Source organism: Bubalus bubalis, chromosome 7 (genome assembly GCF_019923935.1).
Source record: "Bubalus bubalis isolate 160015118507 breed Murrah chromosome 7, NDDB_SH_1, whole genome shotgun sequence".
NCBI classification, from domain to species: domain Eukaryota; kingdom Metazoa; phylum Chordata; class Mammalia; order Artiodactyla; family Bovidae; genus Bubalus; species Bubalus bubalis.
Genome location: NC_059163.1, coordinates 108,210,902 through 108,235,929, shown reverse-complemented (window position 1 = coordinate 108,235,929; position 25,028 = coordinate 108,210,902). Strand labels below are relative to the sequence as shown.

At 38.3% G+C, this 25,028-nt stretch overlaps 1 protein-coding gene across 3 annotated transcripts in view; it reads left to right on the top strand.

The window, feature by feature from the left end:
• CCSER1 (coiled-coil serine rich protein 1) overlaps positions 1-25,028 on the top strand; it is a 1,462,911-nt gene that overhangs the window by 1,330,973 nt on the left and 106,910 nt on the right. The window contains exon 11 of one of the 3 annotated variants that reach the window (XM_044946320.1): positions 23,701-23,785. The exons of the other annotated variants lie outside the window; for them this stretch is intronic. Within the exon in view, the coding sequence (XP_044802255.1) occupies positions 23,701-23,733 (33 nt within the window). The 3' untranslated portion in view covers positions 23,734-23,785. Of the gene's footprint in view, positions 1-23,700; positions 23,786-25,028 lie in introns of those variants that run through there. 3 annotated transcript variants of the gene reach the window in all.

The following is a 25,028-nucleotide window of genomic DNA, read 5'->3' as shown; positions in this document are numbered from 1 at the left end:
CTGGTAGGCTGCAGTCCGTGGGGTCGCTAAGAGTCGGACACAACTGAGCGACTTCACTTTCACTTTCCACTTTCATGCATTGGAGAAGGAAATGGCAACCCACTCCAGTGTTCTTGCCTGGAGAATCCCAGGGACGGGGGAGCCTGGTGGGCTTCCGTCTCTGGGGTCGCACAGAGTCCGACACGACTGAAGCGACTTAGCAGCAGTGGCAGCAGCAACTCTATGTACTATGAATTATGGATAATTGGTATTTAGATCTCATTATGGAATGTATGCTTAGATGTTCTCAACAAATCCTGGAAAGTAGCTTCTGTGATAGAAGTCCCAGAATAGTGACCCCAAACTGACACATAGTATCCTTTCTTTGGTCAACAGAATTAAAGTAAAATTTGCCTTCAGCTAAGACATGTCTTCATATTGCTATAGATTCCATGAAACCCAGCCTCTAAAATAATTTGAACTTGTGACTCCAGCCTTTTGAAGGTGTTTTACAGGGTTCCCTGAACTGCTTGTAGTCTACTTGAGTATAAGAAACAAAGGTAAAAAGCAGATACGCATTTCCTTCTGCGTAAATTTACATTAGTTAGTGTTATTCCACTGGTCATGTCCGATTCTCTGCAACCCCATGAACTGTAGCCCACCAGGCTCCTCTGTCCATGGGATTATTATTCTCCAGGCCAGAATACTGGAGTAGGTAGCCATTCCTTTTTCCAGGCGACCTTCCCAACCCAGGGATTGAACCCAGGTCTCCTGTATTGGCAGGTGTATTCTTTTACCAGCTGAGCTGACAGGGATGCCTGCAGTGGACACACTACACATTAACTCTGCAGTACCAGAAATACTAAAATATATTCATATAGCTGTTCATAGTCATATGAAGTACATATGTCAAACATTAAATCTTGATATATATCTTTGTTTCCTCTTTAAAAATATTTCCAGAAATGATGCAACCCTAATGACAACAAAGAAAGGTGAATAACTGCAAATTGTTTTCCAAAATGTGCAAGGGGACTATTGAAGCTAAACCTAAGGAAAACAATACAAATGTCTTAAAACAATTGGATGAATTTCTTCATTATTCAGTCACAGCAGGCTCTGTGTTTGACCTGCAAAGCTAATAAAGACTGGAGCTCTCACTTTCTTCTTGACAAGCACTGTTGAGCTCTTTGGTTGCAGTTCAAGCTGGAGAGCATTCCTAATAAGATTTTTATCTAGCTCATTTTCTTGCAAATGAAAGCTCTCCCTTGCCTTGTCCTTAGTTATGGAAAATAAGATCACTAACCTCACGTATTGGTGAATGCAATAAAGATTTAATTGTTCAAATAATCTTCCAGCCTTCACATATCAAATGCTCTTTACACTGAATTTAAGCAACCTTTGCATTAGTCTCCCTTAGATGAAGTTACCTCATTTCATTACCTGTCACTTCACTGGATTTTAGAATTAATAATCTATTTAACTAAAGAAATGTGTTTAAAAGAGTAAGGGATTTGAGCCAAGTGTGCATTGTAATTTCTCTATGGTCATTTGAGCATTTAGAATTCTGTGTGATAATATTTTAAAACAATTCTGCAAATTCAAAAAATAAATGTATCTGTACTTCCTAGCACTGGAGATTTTATGCCTTTCCCTGGTAAAATTAGTGTTCCGCAAATCAGCAGAGCCAGAAACAAGTTCCCAATCAACCCGATAACACTGTCTACTTGAGAAAGTGATCAAGTTCATTTACAGGCAGTTTCTTTTGTTCCATTTCACTTTGTGTTTTACTTTCCTCCAGGTCATTTGTATGTCAGGCCACAGAAAATCTCTCAAGACTGCTTCTTGTGAAATTGAGTGGCCCTTTTTATTTCCTTGTTGCAAGTGTTTACTTTTTCTAGAGCACGTCTTTTCTCCTAAAGAAAATTTTAGATCCGTTTAAGTGTCTTTGCACCTTTCTCTGCCTAGATTATTGACTTTTAAACCTAAGCATTTGGAGAGTACAAATTCAATGATGTATGCTAAGATTTCCATCTATTTTAGACAAATGGCATCCACCACTTCACCTTTGCCTACCTGCTCAATGCTATCATCCAAAGAACCCAAGCATATCTGGCAGGTGTTATATATCTTGGCTGAATCTACATTGATTTTTCTAGCATAGTGAGATGAGTCTATACTAGGGGTGAAAAAATTGGAGAAATTATATAAAGGAAAATGTGTCTGGTTTTATTACTATTCCATATATTTTAGTTTTACAGTCAATAATTCATGACACTAATAATGCCTGGGCACACAAATAGTTAGGAAAGAAAATTTCTAGTGATTAGTGAATGCCAACTTGGTGTCTAGTGTTACCAGCATTATGATCTCTTCAAGGCTCTAAGGAGAGAATCTGTACCTTGCTTCTCCAACTTCTTAGAGCAGCATTCTTTGCATTTCTGGGCAGCTGGTCCCTTCCTTCATCTTTAAAACCAGCAGAGTCTCATCTTACTTCAGTAGTCCCATTACCCTTGTCTCTCTAGTCCTGTTGCACTCTGCCTCCTCTTTTATAACACGCCTAAATTTAGAGCACAACCAGATAATCCAGGCTGATCTCAAAATCCTTAATCACCTATGCAAAGTCACTTTTTCCAAAAAAGTTAAGACTCACAGGCTTCAGATATTAGAACCTAGATCTTTTTGGGAGTTATTAGTCAGTCTATCACAGAGTCTTTAGCTGCTTATCTTGGAATTTTTCTTAAGTCATTAATTGTGAATGATTTAATTGACACTATGAAAGAAAAGCCATGCAGTTTATTAAAGAGTTAATCTAAACATTTATATATGTTCAGTTATCAACCTTCAGTTAAGATGTTGTGTTTATTTCAATATTAAGTCTCTTAAAACTGGTGAAATCTTAGTAAACAGAAAATTCCCTTGGTCTAATTTTCTTCTTTCAGCATCTTGATTTTAAATTGTCCACTGTTCCATTTGCTGTTAGTGACAGTTTAAATTGGCGTTATATTTAAGGTAAGGAAAATATTTTCCAGTGACCTCTATTTTTCTAATTGTTTTGAATGTAAAATGTAAGTGCTAGATTTTGTTATATAAGTAAAAAGATCTAAAATGTTTCAAACACTGAAGAAAAATTTGAACATGCTAAAAATTATAAAGGAAAAACATTTTAAGTGAAAATAACACCATCAGTGGAGGTGAAAGAAAGTTCATGTGTCACTCACATATCATGGGACCTGACTTCCTACAAACTGAATTGTGTTCTTTCATCCTCTCATAATTCTTATTTTACAGTCACTTTCTTTCTAACCAAATTGGAGGCAGGACCCATGGATTATATCCCCCCAGGCCTCTCTGTCCATGAGATTGCCCAGGCAAGAATACTGGAGTGGGTTGCCATTTTCTTCTCCAGGGGATCTTCCCAATCCAGGGATTGAACCTGCATCTCATGCATTGCAGGCAGATTCTTTACCACTGAACCACCAGGGAAAACCCAGGCATTCCCCATACCAACAAGCAATTCTTGGCCACAAGCAGAGTGTCTGAGAATTCAACTGAATTTTGACACTACCTACTTGGAGATAGCACCAGATTCCACAGGTTAAGGGCTCACTAAAGACTATACCCCAACCTCATCCACCTTCAACTTCAGGTGTCAGTTGCAAGTTCAGATTATTATAATACCTGTGCTTCTGAACTATGGGCTTTAGATTGGGAGTTCTGTTGACCCTCTTTTTGGGTTTCAGATGCCATTCACAAGCCCAGTTGTTATCTGTTCTTCTGACCAACTGGATGTAGGTTGGTTACCATGACCTTCTTGGGTTCAATTAATTTGCTAGAGTGGCTCTCAGAACTCAAAGAAATATTTGACTAATTAAATTGTTGATTTATTGTAAAAGGCCATAACTCAGAAACAGTCAGGTGGAAGAGCTATATAAGGCAAGGTGCGTGGGAAGAGGTGTTGAGCCTCCATATCTTCTTCATGTACTCCAGTCTCCTCCAGATTTCTCTGTGATCACCAGCCCAGAAGCTCTCCAGATCATGTCCTTTTTTATTTTATGAAGGTTTACTGTTAATCATGCCTATTAATACTTAGGTATGATTTACTAATCATGCCCATTGATACATAGACATGACTGATTAAGTCATTGGCCACTGGCAATAGGTTCAATCTCCAGCTCCCCTCTCCTCCCTAGAGGTCAAGGGGTAGACTTAGATGCTTTCCAAAAGTCACATCACTAACAAAACAACAGACACCTTTGTCACTCTCTACTCTTAGGAAATTTCAAGGGTTTGGGGACCTGTGAACCAAAACTGGGAACAAAAATCAAATATATATTTCTTATAATAAATCAAAATATCACAAAATCATATTAAGATTGAACAGTGAAGGGGAGTTCAGAGTCAGAGTCAGAGTCAGAGTCTGTAACTCAGGCCTAAGATAATGAGAGTCTGATTCATGGTTGAATCAATGAATGTGAAGGAAACACCTGCTGTTACTTAACATTGCTATTGACTGAGAGAAGTGCCAGAGGGATAGAAATGCCACAGTGACTCACCACTGCGTGGTACGTAGAGCCTTTGAAAGGAAGGTGTGCAGCTCTTCTGAGCATAATTTCAAGGAGTGTGATAAGCATCTAGTGACATAGGAACACATTACAGAAATGGATCGACTGTGTGGTAGCAATCAGTCAGCTTTGGACAGGAGGTGTGAGCATAATCAGTTAAGTCTGTCTTTTAAATTTGAAAATGAAAAAATATATATATCTACACGTTTCATTATTTTTTTTAATGTATGTATTTTTGGCTGTGCTGGCTCTTCACTGCTGTGCGGGCTTTTCTCTGGTTGCAGCGAGCAGGGGCTACTCTCATGGGGGTGCTCGGGCTTCTCACTGTGGTGACTTCACTTGTGGAGCACAGGGTCTAGGGCATGTGGGCTTTCGTAGGTGCAGCTCCCAGGCTCTAGAGCACAGGCTCAGTGGTTGTGGTGCCTCTGGACCAGGGATCAAACATGTCTCCTGCATAGGCAGGCAGAGTCTATGCCACTGAGTCACCATGGGAAGCCATGTTGTTATTTTTATTTGATCTGAAAGCCATAAAATATGGCCCTTGTGAATTTGAAAAAAAAAAAAAAGTTGAATATTTAGGAGTCATACCTTTATATTCAATGTAAAGTGAATTCTTATTCTGGGGCGAAATATATACTTCATTTATGAAGTCAAGGCTCTTACTGTGTATGAATACTCTGTCTGCCAGATAGTGCTTAACTCCTTCTCTGCCCCCAAGTCTACATCTTCCTGAATCTATAACCCATAAGAAGAATTCGTAATTGACAAAATGAGGTGGTCTTTTTCTCTGATTATTTTGTCATTTCGGAAAAGGTCAAAAGTTTAAATGTTTGATTTTAGGTTTTTAAAAAAAATGTTTCTTTATTATAAAAGTGGAAAAAGGGATGCTTCGGAAATCATTTACCTCCTTAGAGTGAAATTTAAAAACACAGAATGTGAAAGCTGTGAGTTGGTTTTATTCAGAGCCTTCCTGAGCATGATAACTGAGGAGACAGTCTCTCATAAGGTTCCAAAGAACTATTCTGAACAGGTTGAGGGAGGGCCAGTATATATCTGATTTTGGCTAAGGATTATGGGCAGTCAAGCATACATCTCTGTAGATGGTTATTGCTAGTCACAAGGAACAATATCTCAGTTAATGATTTCGGTGCTTTTCTAAGTATGGAAACATGCACGAATCAGGTTCATAAAAATTTTACCTGAAGTATATCTAACTACCTAAGGGTCTGTCAGCCTGTTTTCTCAAAGTACAGAGTGTCTCATCCTGTTCTTTGTCCTGAATTCCTTTCATAGTGTGCTGTAGGTCTGTGACTGCAGTGGGTAATGACTTGATCCTTGTAGAACTGGCTGATCAGCAATATTCCTTGTTTTGGACCTTAAAAGGTTGTTGAAAAAGATTTTAAATAATCACACATAAATACTTCCTGATTCACAAAGTATACTCCATCAATGCTTTTTTTTTTTTTTTTTTTTCTCTCAAAGAAAAGCAAACTGGAAAATACAGTAGTGTGAAAATCCAGCATGAAACGTGAACCAATATTTGATTGAACACTTAAGATAAATGGATTAGAAGATTTAAAGGTTATAGTGAATAGTTACATAAGAGAAAAGAAACAGAAGAGCTAGAAGGAATGATAGAAATTTCACAGTTGTATATCGTAAACTGCAATTTTTTTCTTCTCACTGTCTTTTATGTTCTTTCTCTCCTTCACACACCCCTTACCTACAAAACACTTTACTCTCTATCATTTGCTTTTGGTCTGGAGTCATGGCTGATTATCTGAATTCCTTTGGAGAGGAGGTTACAAAGAGACCTCTTAGTCCTTTCCTGCTGCTGCTGCTGCTGCTAAGTTGCTTCAGTCGTGTCCGACTCTGTGTGACCCCATAGATGGCAGCCCACTAGGCTCCTCTGTCCCTGGGATTCTCCAAGCAAGAATACTGAAGTGGGTTGCCATTTCCTTCTCCAATGCATGAAAGTGAAAAGTGAAAGTGAAGTAGCTCAGTTGTGCCCGACTCTTAGCGACCCCATGGACTGCAGCCTACAAGGCTCCTCTGTCCCTGGGATTTTCCAGGCAAGAGTACTGGAGTGGGTTGCCATTGCCTTCTCCGTAGTCCTTTCCTAAACACCTACAACTGGAAATCTTTCATACTAAACACCTACAACTGAAAATCTTTCACACTGATTAATAAGACAAGTTTTGTATTAGCATAAGCTAACTTCTATAACACCCCTTTTACAAATCCAAATCTTAGAGATTTATCATAATAAAGCAATTTATTTCACACTCACATTTAAGAATAATGAAGATTGGTAGGCTTGGGTTAGAGTAAAGCTTCTTCATATAATGGCTTAATTAAAATCTAAGGCACCTTCTATCTATTGGCTTGATTAAAATAAAAGTTTTCAAACTTCACCAATGGATTTGCTTTATCTATCTAGCGTACAAAGAAAGAGAAAATAAGTAGAGAGTTGAAGAATAAGTTTTATGAACCTGAGTTGAGTTCAGTCACTCAGTCGTGTCTGACTCTTTGTGACCCCATGGACTGCATGCAGCACGCCAGGCCTCCCTGTCCATTACCAACTCCCAGGGTTTACTCAAACTCATGTCCATTGAGTTGATGATGCCATCCAACCATCTTATCCTCTGTCATCTCTTTCTCCTCCCACCTTCAATCTTTCCCAGCATCAGGATCTTTTCAAATGAGTCAGTTCTTCGCATCAGGTAGCCAGAGTATTGGCATTTCAGCATCAGCATCAGTCCTTCCAAAGTCCAAAGGACTTCCAAAGAAATCCTTCCAAATCAGGACTGATTTCTTTTAGGATGGACTGGATGGATCTACTTGCTGTCCAAAGGACTCTCAAGAGTCTTCTCCAACACCACAGTTCAAAAGCATCAATTCTTTGGTGCTCAGCTTTCTTTATAGTCCAACTCTCACATCCATACATGAACACTGGAAAAAGCATAGCTTTGAATAGACGTACATTTGTTGGCAAAGTAATGTTTCTGCTTTTTAATATGCTATCTAGATTGGTCATAGCTTTTCTTCCAGGGAGCAAGCATCCTTTAATTTCAAGGCTGCAGTCACCATCTGTAGTGATTTTGGAGCCCCTAAAATAAAGTCTCTCACTGTTTCCATTGTTTCCCCATCTATTTGCCATGAAGTTATGGGACCAGATGCCATGATCTTCGTTTTCTGAATGTTGAGTTTAAGCCAACTTTTTCACTCTCCTCTTTCACCTTCATCAAGAGGCTCTTTAGTTCTTCACTTTCTGCCATAAGGGTGGTATCATCTGTATATCTGAGGTTATTGATATTTATCCCAGAAATCTTGATTCCAGCTTGTGCTTCATCCAGTCCAGCATTTCTCATGATTAAATAAGCAGGGTGACAATATACAGCCTTGACATACTCCTTTCCCGATTTGGAACCAGTCTGTTGTTCCATGTCCAGTTCTAACGGTTGCTTCCTGACCTGCATACAGATTTCTCAGGAGGCAGGTCAGGTGGTCTGGTATTCCCATCTCTTTCAGAATTTTCCATAGTTTGTTGTGATCCACACAGTCAAAGGTTTTGGCATAGTCAATAAAGCAGAAATAGATGTTTTTCTGTAACTTTCTTGCTTTTTCAATGATCCAGCAGATGTTGACAATTTGATCGCTGGTTCCTCTGTCTTTTCTAAATCCAGCTTGAACATCTGGAAGTTCACGGTTCACGTATTGCTGAAGCCTGGCTTGAAGAATTTTGAGCATCTTTTTGCTATCCTGTGAGATGAGTGTAATTGTGTGATAATCTGAGCATTCTTTGGCATTGCCTTTCTCTGGGATTGGAATAAAAACTGACCTTTTCCAGTCCTATGGCCACTGCTGAGTTTTCCACATTTGCTGGCATATTGAGTGCAGTACTTTCACAGCATCATATTTTAGGATGTGAAATAGCTCAACTGGAATTCCATCACCTCTGCTAGCTTTGTTCCTAGTGATGCTTCCTAAAGCCCACTTGACTTCTCATTCCAGGATATCTGGCTCTAGGTGAGGCCAGACCTGGCCTAGAGGAGGCATTCACTTTTGTCCATATTCTGTTGGCCAGAACTTAGTCACATGGCTGTACTGATGTTCAACAGAGGCTGGGAGTTATATTCTAGCTCTGCACCCAGGAAGAAAGAAAGCCAGGTTTTTGCAAATCTAGCAGCTAGATTGTAGCTATTTTCTGCCATCATAATGATAATGATGATATTGTTGGTGGTGATGATGATTGTTGGGTTGTTAAAAAACATCATTATTAATTTTATCCTGAATATGCACCCAAGATGTTCTGGATTAGAGACAGATGTAGTCATTAACAGTCATCAATAATTGCATTGACCTCCTTTATCCTGGAGTTTATTGGTAAAGCACACAATGAAAGACAAATGGTAAGATTAACTATGTAAGGAAACTTGCACTCCATAGGGGATAAAAGTAAATGGATTTTTTCCTGCCTATATACTGTAGAAAAGGACAGCTACCTTCCCTACATATCCCAAAAAGGAAGGAGCAAAATTTCTATTCTTTGCAGATGGGAATAAAAGGATAATGGGTTCTCACTTGAACCTTTTGAAATGTAAATCTCTCCAATGGGCAGTCAGCCCCATTGTGTCTGACTTATATGGTCTGGAGACAACTCTATGGTCCTGAGTCTGTTGAAAGGTAAACACATACATCCTGAGTTTTAAATCTCTCTTGAGTTCTCTCACTATTCACACATTGTAAATTTCCTAAGACTTGCTCCTAGCCCAGACCTCAAGTTTTCAGCACAATTTATTGAGAGAGCCAGTACACTGCAGAGATAATAAATATTTTCTTAACTGCTTACATGATAATGATGATGATAGTAGCCAGCATTTTTTGAGAACTTGCCATGTATCAAAACTTATATCAGTTTTTTATTTAGAATTTGTAGTGTCTCATTGGAGAAGGCAATGGCACCCCACTCCAGTACTCTTGCCTGGAAAATCCCATGGATGGAGGAGCCTGGTAGGCTGCAGTCCATGGGGTCGCGAAGAGTTGGACACGACTGAGCGACTTCACTTTCACTTTTCACTTTCATGCACTGGAGAAGGAAATGGCAACCCACTCCAGCGTTCTTGCCTGGAGAATCCCCGGGACAGGGGAGCCTGGTGGGCTGCCGTCTATGGGGTCGCACAGAGTCGGACACGACTGACGTGACTTAGCAGCAGCAGTGTCTCATTAGTCTTTGCAACCCAGGAAATGTTACCACTTCCTTTACAGATGAGAAAATTAAGACACAATAAAGTATATTGTACAGTACAGGGAATATAGTTAATATTTTATAATAACATTAAATGAAATATAATTTGTAAAATATTGGACTATTATGTTGTATATTTGAAACTAACATAGTGCTGTAAATAAACTGTAGTTTTTTTTTAAGTTAATAAAGCCCCCAAGGACATACAGGTGGAATGTTGTACAGATTAGATTTGAATACAAACAGTTTGACCCTAGAATGTGTACTAAATATATACTTCATTAACAAAAGAATACAATAATGGAGCAACAATTTTGGCATTGTTCATTTCCTTCCTAAGAGGTCCTTTCATCACACCTGTTGTTATTCCTGACTGCCATCACCATTTGGATTAGCAGCACTCCTGTGAATTTTTGTGGATGGCTTTATGAGTAGATAAAGTAAACATAGGGGCTTCTTGGAAGGCACAGTGGTAAAGAATCTGCCTGCCAGTGCAGAAGATGGAAGAGACCCAGGTTAGATCCTTGAATCGGGAAGATCCCCTGGAGTAGGCAGTGGGACCTACTCCAGTATTCATGCCTTGGACAGAGTAGCTTGGCAGGCTACAGTCATGGGGTCACAAAGAGTTGGACACAACTGGAGACAGATACAAAGTAAACATATTTATTACATTGGTCAACAATTAGAATCATAGTAGTACCTTGATCCATAGATTTATCTAGCTCATTGTTGGGTCCCCTAAAGACTACACCGTACTTACTGTTCAAAGGAATACCCCTTGATAACTGTTTTTGAGCTAGCAATTAAGAATAGATTCTGTGGGATCACAAAGAGTTGGACACAACTGAGCACGTGAGCACTCTGAGCGTATGTGTAATGGACATATGTGTAATGGACTTCACAAATAGAAGTCTCCCTCCTTTCTTTGGGGGACCACAGTCTTTTATTTGTGGAATAAACCAAAGGAGAAGTAACCAGTGATAATGCATTCATTATGAACAAATTAAGAGCTTTTTCATCATCTATGTCATCTACTTAAATTGCTTAAACATAAATCATATTTCAAGGGTCTTTTTGATGTTTACTAAAACAAAAGTACATTTAAAACATGAGAAAAATATAATAAAAAGTAGACTATGTTAAAGAGTACAATTTTTCTTTGATGATAATATAACTATACATTTCAATCTACTCATTGCCCTAACTGTCACAAATTCTGAAGTAATAACAATCCTGAATAAATGAGATTTTTACCCTGTAATTTCAAGAGAAAAAATTTAACCAACCTAGTTTCCTTTTATTAGACAGTTTAAGTTTTTTTATTCATAATATTTTATTCAAATACACATTATATCCTGTATATATCACATATTGAAATCATTTTCCGAAGCTTTACATGTTACTTTTGCAAAAACGTTTGTATAAAATAAAGTATAATATGAAGGTATAAAACAATGTTTATGACCATAGGAATAGTTTACTTGATGAAAGGGAAGCAATCACAGTAGTGAATTTTATTAGTAATCCAAGAAATGAGGATTTTTCTTTTCATTTTAATTGTACATATGCATTCTCCTATTTAAGTTTCTATTTAGAGTTAACTTGAATCATAAAAAAGTTACTGAATTTTACTATTTGAAATAATGTGTGTGGTAAGTCGCTTCAGTCATGTCCAACTCTTTGAGACATAATGGACTGTAGCTTGCCAGGCTCCTCCATTCATGGGGATTCTCTAGGCAAGAATACTGGAGTGGGTTGCCATGCCCTTCTCCAGGGGATCTTCCCAATCCAGGGATCAAACCTGTGTCTCTTATGTCTCCTGTTTTGGGAAGCAGGTTCTTTACCACTAGCACCAGCTATAACTGAAAAAGAAATTAATCAGTTTACTTGAGAGAGGTGCAACAATGCTCTCAGGATAGAAACATCACAAAAGATAAACGGTTGTATTAAAGGATTGAGTTTTCCCAAGTGGCTCGGGGATAAAAAATCTGCCTGCCAGTGCAGGAGATGTGGGTTCCATATGTGACAATCCACTCCAGTATTCTTTCTTGGAAAGCCCATGGCCAGAGGAGCCTGGCAGGCTACAGTCCATGGAGTCACAGAGTCAGACACAACTGAAAGGCTGAGCACACTTGCACAGTGGAGCATTACTGTATCTCAAAATGTAAATAATTGATTCCTGTCTCAGTGATAATGCTTAGGCTATTATAATAAATATCGCCTTCAATCTTAAAGGGAAGGAGGCAAAATTTAATCTCTTACCTAAATAAATTATACAATCCTTTAAGTTTTGCTTTACAAATCTTAAAGCTCACTCTTCAAAGTAGTTTATTATTTCATTAACACGGTCAAAAGGAAAAAGAAGTAGTGGCAATGGTGGTTTAGTCGCTAACTTATGTGCAACTCTTCTGTCCATGGAAATTTCCCAGGCAAGAATACTGGAGTGGGTTGCCATACATTTTTCCAGGTGATCTTCCCAACCCAGGGATTGAACCTGCATCTCCTGCATTGCAGGCAGATTCTTTACCACTGAGTCACCAGGGAAGCTCAAAAGAAGTAGTATGAAATTAATTTATAATTTGAAAGGGTCAATGAATATTTATCTAACTGATGTATTAGAAATTTAAATCTTTGAAAAACTACCTATGTCTCTATTTTTTTTTCTTTTTTAAAATTTTATTTTATTTTTAAACTTTACAATATTGTATTGGTTTTGCCAAATATTGAAATGAACATGTATACCTATGTCTTTAGAAAAGATAAACTTTCTATTGTAGGATTTCTAGTTATAAACCTGACATTTCAAATGAGAAATCCCACTAGCTCACTATGAAATAAAGTAACAATAAGACATGAAGTACTTTTAAAAATCTCTCTAATAGAACATTGCTTTTTAAAATGTTATGACTCTCAGAAAAGGTGGACTGCATGTAATATTTTTCCTAATAATACCTTTAAGGAAGACCTTTGATTCAGTTTAAGTGGCCTTTTAGAAACTCAGTTGTCAACCAGTGTGCATTCATTTTGTTTTTGTTTTGAAACTGACATTTCTCTCTCTCTCTCTCTCTGTCTCTCTCTCTCTCATCTTTCACATCAATTTGAAAGTGCACTTAAAAGGTTAGGGTCAAAGAGATCCATGCCACTGGCAGACAAGGCCAGAGAACTTTCCTAAACTGACCTAATTCAAATATTCATCGCTCTGTCTGTGTAAACACTTGAGTAGTATGATGCCTCTTACATGATTAGATCCAACCATAACTAAGCTACATTGAATCTCTGATATTTATCAAATGTAAATATCTACAAGTCACATTACTATAGGGAAAAAGGTTAATTTTGAATGCTTTGGAAGAGAGTTAGTAATTACTTTTACTGAGGGTACAGTCTTGGAAGAAGCCTAGAATGTTGAATTTGAAGTGAAGTAATGAATACTTACATCCATTAAGTATTGTATAGATTATAGCCATTCCGCACTAGAGTTTTCTAAAAAAGTTTTAAAAACTAATATACTAATAGAAAATATCTAAATTACTTATGATTGGGCATAAATGTATTGTCATTTTTCCCCTAAATATACTAATTCTCTTCCAGTGCAATTGGCCACTTTCATTTTATTAACTATCTTTAGATTATAGAAGACTAAAATGGTAAAGAAAATATCAAAATAAAGACAACCCTTCCAGTGCCGCTTTATACATAGTAAACCAGGATTGGCAAGTAGACTTTATTTCTCATGCCTGTCATGATGAATTTGTAAGCAGTTACCTGGAGGTCTGTGTGAAAAGGAAACAGGTTGAATATAGCCTTAGAAGAATGACTATTAAGATATATTTGCTATGGTTTCTTGATATTTGTCATCTTCCAGTAAATCCTTGATTTTTTTGAGAGATGTTTGTGGGACCTTTGTGGATTTCCATTTTCAAATAAAAGATTATATTTTCCCCTTCCCCCACAAAAATATGTATGCATCCACAAATAAAAAGTACTTAGTACTGGGATATGAATTTTAATCTGTTTGTTTTGCTTGTTTACCTGCATAGAACCTCATTCTAGTACATCCTAATGTGTATGATTCAAATTTGGGCTTCAGGAAAATTATATATTAAGTTGAAAGGGCAATTGTTCAATCTGTAGATACAAATAAACTACTTTTATAACTATTAACCAAATGATTCCTGCACTATCTGAGGTACAAACTCTATTTCAAGATTTTGTCTAGTTCAAAATATTTATTTAGGAACTAAATCATGCTGCTAATTGGACCAAAATCTTTCAAATGAGATAAAATAAAGCCCATTTTCTCCTACAATAAATTGGGAACGTTGCGCAGTGTAAAGCACATGATGAGGTGACAGAAGGGCAGGGTATTAGGATGAATGTAAAAGATGCAAAGTATCACAAGAAAACTGTCAGCAGCCTCATCACTAAAATGGAAGAATAATAACTCTGTTAGGAGATAGGACTGTATTTTGGAAAAACCTATTTGAAATCCTTACCATCGGTGTAATCTACCCAAAGGAGTTGTTCGATTCTGGCTGTGCACAGGTGACTAAAACAGCCAGGCCGGTACCCAGGAGATGAGATCATGCAGGTTCACGGTGACCCAGGCACACCACATAGATCTGCAAGGGCTGGGCTCACAGTGGTCATGAGGTGATACGGATGGGCCATTAGTAAGGCTGTGATGATGCGCTCCCCCGGGCCGAGGTCGGCTTGTTTTGCTGTAGTAAACAGTTCTCTCACTAGAAATGGCAGCACTTGGTGATGATATTCTTTTCCCTTTGAATTAATTTAGGAGGCTTTGAAAGTACTTCCAGCATTAAGAATTCTTTGTGTATAAGCTTTTTCTTTTTTTGCATCTAGCACAGTGATGTGTTTTTGCCATGTTTCCTTAAAAATATCTGAAGATTTTATTTAACTAAGCCCTTGGTAAGATATTAGGAGGCTTCATTTTAGAATTTTGGTATGATTGGCACACATGAAAGCAGTGACATATATTTTTTATTGTTTTTAAATGACTTGGAGCTTTAGTTTACCAAGTAAATTTTCAATTCACTTGTACTGTATCAATTTGTGACTTTCTCACTTGGTAAACTTTCATTTTAAGGCTTTGCTGAGGTTTTCTTCCGACAGGCTATTATGATAGCATCTCTGTAAGTGCTGTGATATGACATGTTTCCAAGGCTGTTGTAAAACAATTATAACTGCTACTAAAATATCTTGGCTGGGATGGATATGAAAATGAACAAAGGGAACACCAGAATCTAACATGTTCTCACTTGATTCTATAGTGTAATCTGGGTAAAGATATTTTTGCCACAAAGATCAATCGAATAGTAATTTCCTGATTTTATTTTGTGGGTTGATTAGAATTATACCAGCCTTTTTGTGCCCAAGAAAATATCCAAATCCTATTTGTAGATGTAAAATAAAATCTGAAATATTTTTATTTAAAATGGCTTCTTATAATTAAAAAATGGCAAATTTTATGTTTGAATAGAAATCTTTCACTATCAGAACCAGTGACATCTTGGTATCATTATAATTTTTGCAAAAAACAAGATTCTCTCATGAGGACAATCTGATCAACTAGTCCTGTTGCACCTTTTGCGGATCCTTGGAATAACAGACACAGAGACAGATCTAGTTGATAGAATCTTAGAAGTTTTTATCAATCACTTCTTTCTTTAGCAGCATCATAGATGTAAGCCATACCCCACAATCACATTAACTAGAGCAGGAAACTTTAAAAAAAAAATCATAAGTAGGTTCTTTACCTGCACAATATTTTCTCTGCAGATGACTTTGTCTCCTTTATCTATCATCCTAGTATATAACACACAATAGGTAGCTGGAACTATCAATAAAAGGGATTCAGTTCAGTTCAGTTCAGTCACTCAGTCATGTCTGACTCTTTGCAACCGAATGGACAGCAGCACGCCAGGCCTCTCTGTCCATCACCAACTCCCAGAGTTTACCAAACTCATGTCCATTGAGTCAGTGATGCCATCCAACCATCTCACCCTCTCGTCCCCTTCTCCTCCTGCCCTCAATCTTTCCCAGCATCAGGGTCTTTTCCAATGAGTCAGCTCTTCACATCAGGTGGCCAAAGTATTGGAGTTTCAGCTTCAACATCAGTCCTTCCAGTGAACACTCAGGACTGATCTCCTTTAGGAAGGACTGGTTGGATCTCCTTGCAGTCCAAGGGAGAGTCTCCAACTGTGGAGTGTCCAACACCACAGTTCAAAACATCAGTTCTTCGGCACTCAGGTTTCTTTATAGTTCAACTCTCACATCCATACATGACTGCTGGAAAAACCATAGCCTTGACTAGACGGACCTTTGTTGGCAAAATAATGTCTCTGCTTTTAAACATGCTATCTAGGTTGGTCATAACTTTCTTTCCAAGGAGTAAGCATCTTTTAATTTCATGGCTGCAATCACCATCTGCAGTGATTTTGGAGCCCAGAAAAATAAAGTCGGCCGCTGTTTCCCCATCTATTTGCCATGAAATGATGGGACCGGATGCCATGACTTAGTTTTCTGAATGTTGAGCTTTAAGGCAACTTTTTCAGTGTCCTCTTTCACTTTCATCAAGTGGCTCTTTAGTTCCTCTTTACTTTCTTCCATAAGGGTGGTGTCATCTGCATATGTGAGGTTATTGATATTTCTCCTGGCAATCTTGATTTTAGCTTGTGCTTCATTCAGCCCAGTGCTTCTCATGATGTGCTATGCATATAAGTTAACTAAACAGGGTGACAATATATAGCTTTGACGTACTCCTTTTTGCCGGGGTCCAGCCCCAGCTGATCCAGGGTATTCGAAGCGGGGACGGCGTCGGCGACTTATTTATTTATAAATATTTATCAAAGATTTAAAGAATAATAGAATGAAGATAGCTCAGTGAGGAAATTCAGTAGAGAAAAGCGGCTAAAATAAGGATAGCTCAGTAGGAAAATTCAGTGGAGAAAAGAAGCTGAGTGGCTTGGTTTACGCGGAAAATCAATATAACCCGTGACACCAGGTTAGCTCTGACCACGGAGGCCGCAGGCGCCCTCTCGAATAGCGGAAGGTGCCCCGCCTTAGACACCTTCTCGAGTGGGTCTTAGAAGCCCAGGCAAATAAATGGTCGCAGAGGACATCCACGTTCCAGATGGACGCTCAGCTGGAATTTGGGAGAGAGAGTGACATGGGGAGACCAAGTTTCAGTGAACAAGGCCCGCACTTTATTTTCCAAAGTAGTTTTTATACCTTAAGTTATGCATAGAGGATAATGGGGGAAGGGGTAGAGTCATGCAGCAAGCCAGGCTTTTTTCCTGTAAACTTATCATATGCAAAAGTTCAGGTGATAGACATCATCTTCTGGCCCGGAGGCCTGTTAACATTTTAAGAAACTTATCTTTCTCTAAAGGTGATTATTCCAAAGTCAGGCGCCAGCCTTCCAAAAAGCATTGAACAAAGCTGCATTTTACATTTCTATACACCCATTATATCAATCAATACACTGCCAAGGACACAGTAGGAGTATGGAGACTTAGCAGCAAACATTGGCCCAACAAGTGAAAAACCCTTCACCAATACATTTTCTAATCAATCTTTTAACTACTCAAAGGAATCTGTGTTTAGGCAGTTTAGAACATCTCCTGCCTCTCACAGTTGGGAGGCTCTGAACAATCACACGTGGCCGGAAAAACCTATTCAGGCAGGCTAGAGGATTTCCAAAGGAGTTTGTAGGTTAAACACTGTCACACCCAGGAATTATTAACTGGAGCCGTAAGCTAACTCTTTTTCCAGAGAGAGGTAGTGGGGGACAGCCCCCCGTAAAGTCAGAGGTGTAGGTGAAAGCACAAAGCAGAAAGTAGGCAGACTCTGGTTTTGGGGGTAGATGCTCGAGAATTTCCAGGGGGACTCCTGAGGCTCGATCCCGCCTTTGCGTATGCCGAGCCTCCTTCCTCATGACCTTTGTCATGGGCGGAGTGCCTCACGCTGGCTCTCGGCAGTGATAGGATTCCAGTTGAGCTATTCCAGATCCTGAAAGATGATGCTGTGGAAAGTGCTGCACTCAATATTCAATATGCACTCAATATGCAATATGCCGGCTCCCAGCACCTTTTCCTATTTGGAACCAGTCTGTTGTCCATGTCCAGTTCTAACTGTTGCTTCTTGACCTGTATACAGGTTTGTCAAGAGGCAGGTCAGGTGGTCTGGTTTTCCCATCTCTTTCAGAATTTTCCACAGTTTATTGTGATCCACACAGTCAAAGGCTTTGGCAAAGTCAATAAAGCAGAAATATATGTTTTTCTGGAACTCTCTTGCTTTTTCCATGATCCAGCGGATGTTGGCAATTTGATCTCTGGTTCCTCTGCCTTTTCTAAAACCATCTTAAACATCTGGAAGTTTACTGTTCACGTACAGTTGAAGCCTGGCTTGGAGAATTTTGATCATTACCTTGGTAGTGTGTGAGATGAGTGCAATTGTGCGGTAGTTTGAGCATTCTTTTGCATTACCTTTCTTTGTGATTGGAATGAAAACTGACCTTTGCCAGTCCTGTGGCCACTGCTGAGTTTTCCAAATTTTCTGGCATATTGAGTGCAGCACCTTCACAGCATCATCTTTTAGGATTTGAAATAGCTCAACTGGAATTCCATCACCTCCACTAGCTTTGTTCGTAGTAATACTTCTTAAGGCTCACTTGACTTCACATTCCAGGATGTCTGGCTCTAGGTGAGTGATCACACCATAGTGATTGTCTGGGTCATGAAGATCTTTTTTGTTCAGTTCTTCTGTGTATTCTTGCCACCTCCTCTTAATATCTTGTACTTCTGTTAGGTCTCTACCATTTCTGTCCTTTATCGAGCCCATCATTGCCTGAAATGTTCCCTTGGTATCTCTAATTTTCTTGAAGAGATCTCTAGTCTTTCCCATTCTGTTGTTTTCCTCTATTTCTTTGCATTGATCGCTGAGGAAGGCTTTCTTATTTCTCCTTGCTATTCTTTGGAACTCTGCATTCAGATGCTTATATCTTTCCTTTTCCCCTTTGCTTTTCGCTTCTCTTCTTTTCACAGCTATTTGTAAGGCCTCCCCAAACAGCCATTTTGCTTTTTTGCACTTCTTTTCCACGGGGATGGTCTTGATTCCTGTCTCCTGTACAATGTCACGAACCTCAGTCCATAGTTCATCAGGTACTCTATAAGGTCTAGTCTCTTAAATCTCTTTCTCACTTCCACTGTATTATCATAAAGTATTTGATTTAGGTCATAACTGAATGGGCTAGTAGTTTTCCCTACTTTCTTCAATTTAAGTCTGAATTTGGCAATAAGGAATTCATGATCTTAGCCAGTCAGCTCCTGGTCTTGTTTTTGCTAACTGTATAGAGTTTCTCCATCTTTTGCTGCAAAGAATATAATCTTTCTGATTTCAGTGTTGACCATCTGGTGATGTCCATGTGTAGGTCTTCTCTTGTGTTGTTGGAAGAGGGTGTTTGCTATAACCAGTGTGTTCTCTTGGCAAAACTCTGTTAGCCTCTTCCCTCCTTCATTCTGTACTCCAAGGCCAAATTTGCCTGTTACTCCAGGTGTTTCTTGACTTCCTACTTTTGCATTCCAGTCCCCTATAATGAAAAGGACATCTTTTGGGGGTGTTAGTTCTAAAAGGTCTTGTAGGTCTTCATAGAACCGTTCAACTTCAGCTTCTTCAGTATTACTTGTTGGGGCATAGACTTGGATTACTGTGATATTGAGTGGTTTGCCTTGGAAATGAACAGAGATCATTCTGTCATTTTTGAGATTGCATCCAAGTACTCCATTTGGGACTCTTTTGTTGACTATGAGGGCTACTACATTTCTTCTAAGAAATTCCTGCCCATAGTAGTAGGTAATATGGTCATCTGAATTAAATTCACCCACTCCAGTCCATTTTAGTTTGCTGATTCCTAGTATGTTGACATTCACTCTTGCCATCTCCTGTTTGACCACTTCCAATTTGCCTTGATTCATGGACCCAACATCCCAGGTTCCTATGCAACATTGCTCTTTACAGCATCTGTCACCAGTAACATTCAAAACTGGATGTTGTTTTTGATTTGGCTCCATCCCTTCATTTTTTTCTGGAGAATCTTCATTCTTTATGGGTTTCATGAGGACCCTATGAACAGTATGAATAAAAGAGGTATATAGGTAAATTACTGATGGATGCCTTTTCTGAAATTTTATCTCCTTCAATGACAATCTGTGATCAGTACTACCCGTAGTTAAGTTCTACTTACTACCAACTACGAAAAAAATCCCTCTGTTTGATGTTTTATATTCTTGTGTTCTGCCAGTGCCTATGGTTTTTGTATTAGGGGAAACATAATCCTTTGCTTCAATCAGTCCAGATGAAATCTGCCGAGTTTCTCCTTGAGATGAGCAAACATATGGAATGTGAAGAAAGTTATTCTTCATCATAAACATTTTTAAGTAGTGGAAAAGGAAAATGTAAAAAGGCCATATGCTTTGGGAAAGTAATTTTCATTATGGAAGCTTCTGAGAAGGGCAAACAATGAGAAAAAAACTGTTATGCTTTAGAATTTCCCTGGTACTTAGTGTCTTTCACAGTTGACACCATTTTCTATTCAGTGTACTCTTCTAAGCCCTCTTCAGTAGAAATCACAAGACAACAGACGTAAGTACTGGACTCATTAACCAGAGGTTGTGTTTTTTCCTCTCCATTTGGTCCAGGATGTCTTAGTTATGGTGTTGTTTTAGAGGAACATGTTAAATTGTAAATAGCAGAGATCTAGGAGTCAAACAGCTGTATTAAAGTCTCAGCCCTTACAAATTAATAGCTCTTCCATCTTGGAGAATTTATTTTTGATTTTAGGTATCCATATTTATAAAACAGAAATCATGATCCATACTTCTTAGTGTTCTTGTGAGGATAAATTAAAAGAGTATTTGAAGAGCCTAGCCCAATGCTTGGCACAGAGCCAACACTCAGAAACTCATGGCTTTATTTTTTTGTTTAGTATGATACTCATCATGGAGTTTGTGGTTAGTATGGATCTATTATCTAATTTACGTAGTTTTATTTCATAGTTTTATCCTAAGTTAGCTAGATAGGCGTGTGTGTGTGTGTGTGTGTGTGTGTGTGCCTAGTTGCCTCTTTGTGACCCCCTAGACTGTAGCCCACCAGACTTCTCTATCTGTGGGATTCTCCAGGTAAGAATACTGGAGTGGGTACCCTTTCTCTTCTCTAGGGGATCTTCCCAACTTCGGGATCAAACCTGGGTCTCCTGAATTGCAGGCAGATACTTTACCATGTGAACCACCAGGGAAGCCCAGCTAGGTAGGCCTACAGAAGACAGATGGTGACATTTCACCTTGTCCATGTCATTAATTAAAACACTTACCCTAAGTCAGCAGTGACTTCAGTATTATTAATGTATTAAAGTTTTCAGTTTGATAGATATTTTTGTGCTATGTGGCCAATATGTCTACATCTTTTATCTTACAAACTGAAGAAAAATCAAGAGCTCAGATAATAAAATGATGAATTCACCATCACAGAGTGAAGAATTATAATTACATTCTAGTTTTTTTGAACATTAGAATTATGATCTCAACCAATTAGGTGGCAAACGGGAACACATGTATACCTGTGGCGGATTCATTTTGATATTTTGGCAAATCTAATACAGTTATGTAAAGTTTAAAAATAAAATTAAAAAAAAAAAAAAAACATCCAAATAATATGTGTTCTTTTTGTTTTGTGAGAGTACATTACAAATCCCTGCCCAGTTCCAGAGGATTACCAAGTAGCAGAAGAATACGGTCATGTTCCTTTATCTTTTAAAATGTTGCATAAGTTCAGGAGGTGTTTTTTGCATATTGGAAACTGCTGTCTATAGCACAACTGTTTTAAAATGCCATTCATAATTCTAAATGATAGAATCTGACACTTCTTCTAAAGAAACTTGTTACAAGAGTCTTTTCAATCATTACTGAATTCAAAAGCAGACAATCTGTAGATCATTGTTGTAACTAAAGGACATTTTTATCAGGTTGTTTGTTTTTGTTTTTGTTTTTGTTTTTAATGTATGTGTGAGAGAGACAGGAACTAGACAGATACTTAACTACCATATCTGATTTCATTTCTGTTTTACCACAAAACGGAAATCCACTTATTGGATTGGCTACTTATTGGCTACTTATCCTCTCCTGTCCTTCCCTACCCACTTTTTCTCCTCCTCTCCTCTCTCTACTACCAGCGTTCCAAAGATGCATCAACCATTGTGAGGTGTACTGTTTGGATGCTTTCATAGTCAGAAATCATTGGGTGTTTTACTTTGCTAGAGCTACCATAAGAAAATATCAAAGATTGAGTGACTTATACAACAGAGTGTGTTTTCTCACAGTTCTGGAGACTAGAAATCCAAGATTAAGGCTTAGGCAGGTTTCATTGTCCCCAAAGCCTCTCTGCTTGGCTTGCAGGTGGCTGACTTCTCTCTGTGTCCTCAAAGGGCCTTTCTTCTGTGTGCACACATCACTGGTGTTTCTTCTTAGGTCTAAATTTCTTCTTCTTATAAAGATACTAGTCATATTGTAATAGAGCCCACTCTGAAGTGCTGCTGGGACAACGAGGACTGTAGCTCACCGGTCTCCTTTGTCCATGGGATTCTCCAGGCAAGAATACTGGAGTGGGTAGCCATTCTTTTCTCCAGGGGATCTTCCCAACCCAAGGATCAAATCTGTGCTTCCCGCATTGTGGGCAGATTCTAGCCTACCCTAACAGCCTTATTTTAATTTTAATTGCCTCTTTAAAGGCTGTAACTCCAAACGCAGTCACATTTTGAGATGATGGTGATAGGACTTCAACGTATAAGTGTTGTGGTGGCAGGGACACAGTTCTGCCTATAACATGGGGAATGCGAGTTATTTTTCCAAATAAATTTAAGCAACCTTCTAAAATTTTTTAGAAAAGACAGTTATAACAGAAGAGTGTAGCTATGCCCAATAGCAGCCATATTGCAAACCCTAAATGTGTGAAGCTAGACTCTGAGGATTCCTCAAAGGCATATCATAGTGACCCAAGTAGAGTCCTAGGAGGGTGTCATTATATTAGCAAATGTTAATCTGTGACAAAGATTTACATCTGATTAAAAAAAAGAAAGAATATGTTGGCAGACGGTGCTGATGATTTTTACGCAAGCTGGAGAAAAGCGGCCTAAACAGTAAGAACTCACTATTGGATTTCCAGCCATGTCCTGGGTTGAGGTCACAGTGGAGAGATCTCAAACTCTCTAGTAACTAGAAAGGTATGTTCTATGTTGTGGCTCTGACTTGAGTCATTGGGCCTCACTGAGGTCAGTCGATTGCAGTGTTGTTGCTCCCTTTCATTTTACACTGAATCCATCTTTTGTCAAAAGTAATTTATTCTGAAATTCAACTTCTCATATATTGTAACAATGGGAAATTCATGGAGAGCAGACATAAATAATATTCCATTTCCAGGAAAAGAATGCCCCCAGTTGTAAATGATAAGCTGACTTTCTGGTTGTTCAGCAATGTAACATGAGCTCCATGGTAGTTTTGTCTACTCAGCCCATCTCTGGAATCTCCCTCTTTGGGCTTGTGACCTTAACTTCAGCATACTCATTTAATAAATACTGTTGAGTCTTATTTTTCCTTTTCTGTGAAAAAGTTTATGTGGTTAATTCTCAAATTCCCCTAGCTGTTCTTAGTTGATTTTTTTAAAACCTCTAGTTCAACCTTAATCTTTAATCGAATGGCACTTTCTGTGACTTTTTTTTTTAGCGAATTGAAAACCACTGTATTCAGCTTAGTCAAGCTTGTTCTTACTTTAGAACCTTGAGCTAATGCTAACTCCGTACTTAGATCTTCTTATAACTTGCTTCTTTACATATTCTAGGTCAAATGTCAACCCCTTAGAGGCCTTCTTTGACTAACCTTGCAAAAATGACCGCTTACCACTCCTTGCGTCCATCACTGCTGCTGCAAAAAAAAAAAAATGCTGACAATATTTATTGGGGTCAGTGAACTTGTCTTTCCTAAACAAAATCAACAAGTCAATGAATCACTCTTGCATTCTCTAGAATGTTTGAAGAATGGGAAACACAATAAAATTTTTAAATTTTCTATTTATATGTATATGTTCATGTGTTAAATAAACATTGGCTAAAAATGATAGACACTATCTGGCTAGATACTTTCCTATCATATACAAAATTTATGAGTTCTTACTGTCTTCTACTTGAAAACAAGTGGTTCTCAGCTTCCAAGGGATTTACCTGTCAGTGATTTACTCCCCTGAAACTCAAACTATGGTCCCCCAAATAAGAGCATGAAGATTCCCACAAAATTATTAGAGATGTAAATTTTGGGCTACACACCAGATCCACTGACTCTGAAACTCTGGAGGTGGGATCCAGCTATCTTTACTGTAACAGAACCTTCAGATGACTCTTCGGTGAACCACTGACTTACCTATTCAAAAGTCTAACATAATATTTATCAACATTTGAACCAAAATAATAGCACTGCCATTCAAATATACTTGGAGCTCTTCAGTGACTTTAGAACCTACTAATATCATTGTAGAAAATCAGCCTTCTAGCTCTCTGATTTATAATTGCGTTCACAAACTTGACATCTCAGAATGATCCCAGAATCCTATACCTAATTTCTCAGCTAAAAGTCAATGTAGACTGAGGTTCATTTCCTAATACATGGATGAAAAGCTATTTCCCATTACAGCTCTTTGGTATGGGACAGGAAAAAAATGAATAGGAAATGACAATAAATCAGCACCAATTTATCAACCTTGCTGTCATTTCTTAAGTATCATTTTCACAAATATGTTATTTCAGAGCTCTGGTAGAGGACAAAGGAATGATTTGGCAAGCTCCAAAAGACTCAAATGTCAGGAAAATATTTTGTTCCAGGAGATTTATGCTGTGAATAAATGTTTGAAATTCAGTTAATATATGTCACCATTCATTTGTGGCACAAAGATAATAAAATCATAAGAAAGGAACTTCATTGTCTTTACACTATGAGAAAAATATGAGTTTGTTTTAAAAAGGGTAGAAAGTAGCATGTATCAGTGAAAAGGCAGGAGCCAATGCATGAATACCCACCTGCCTTTTAACTCCATCTGCAGTGAACTCCCTTGTACTCTACTTGCCCTACAAACAGAACAACAATCTGCAATGCAAGTATTACCTAACCTTTGAAATC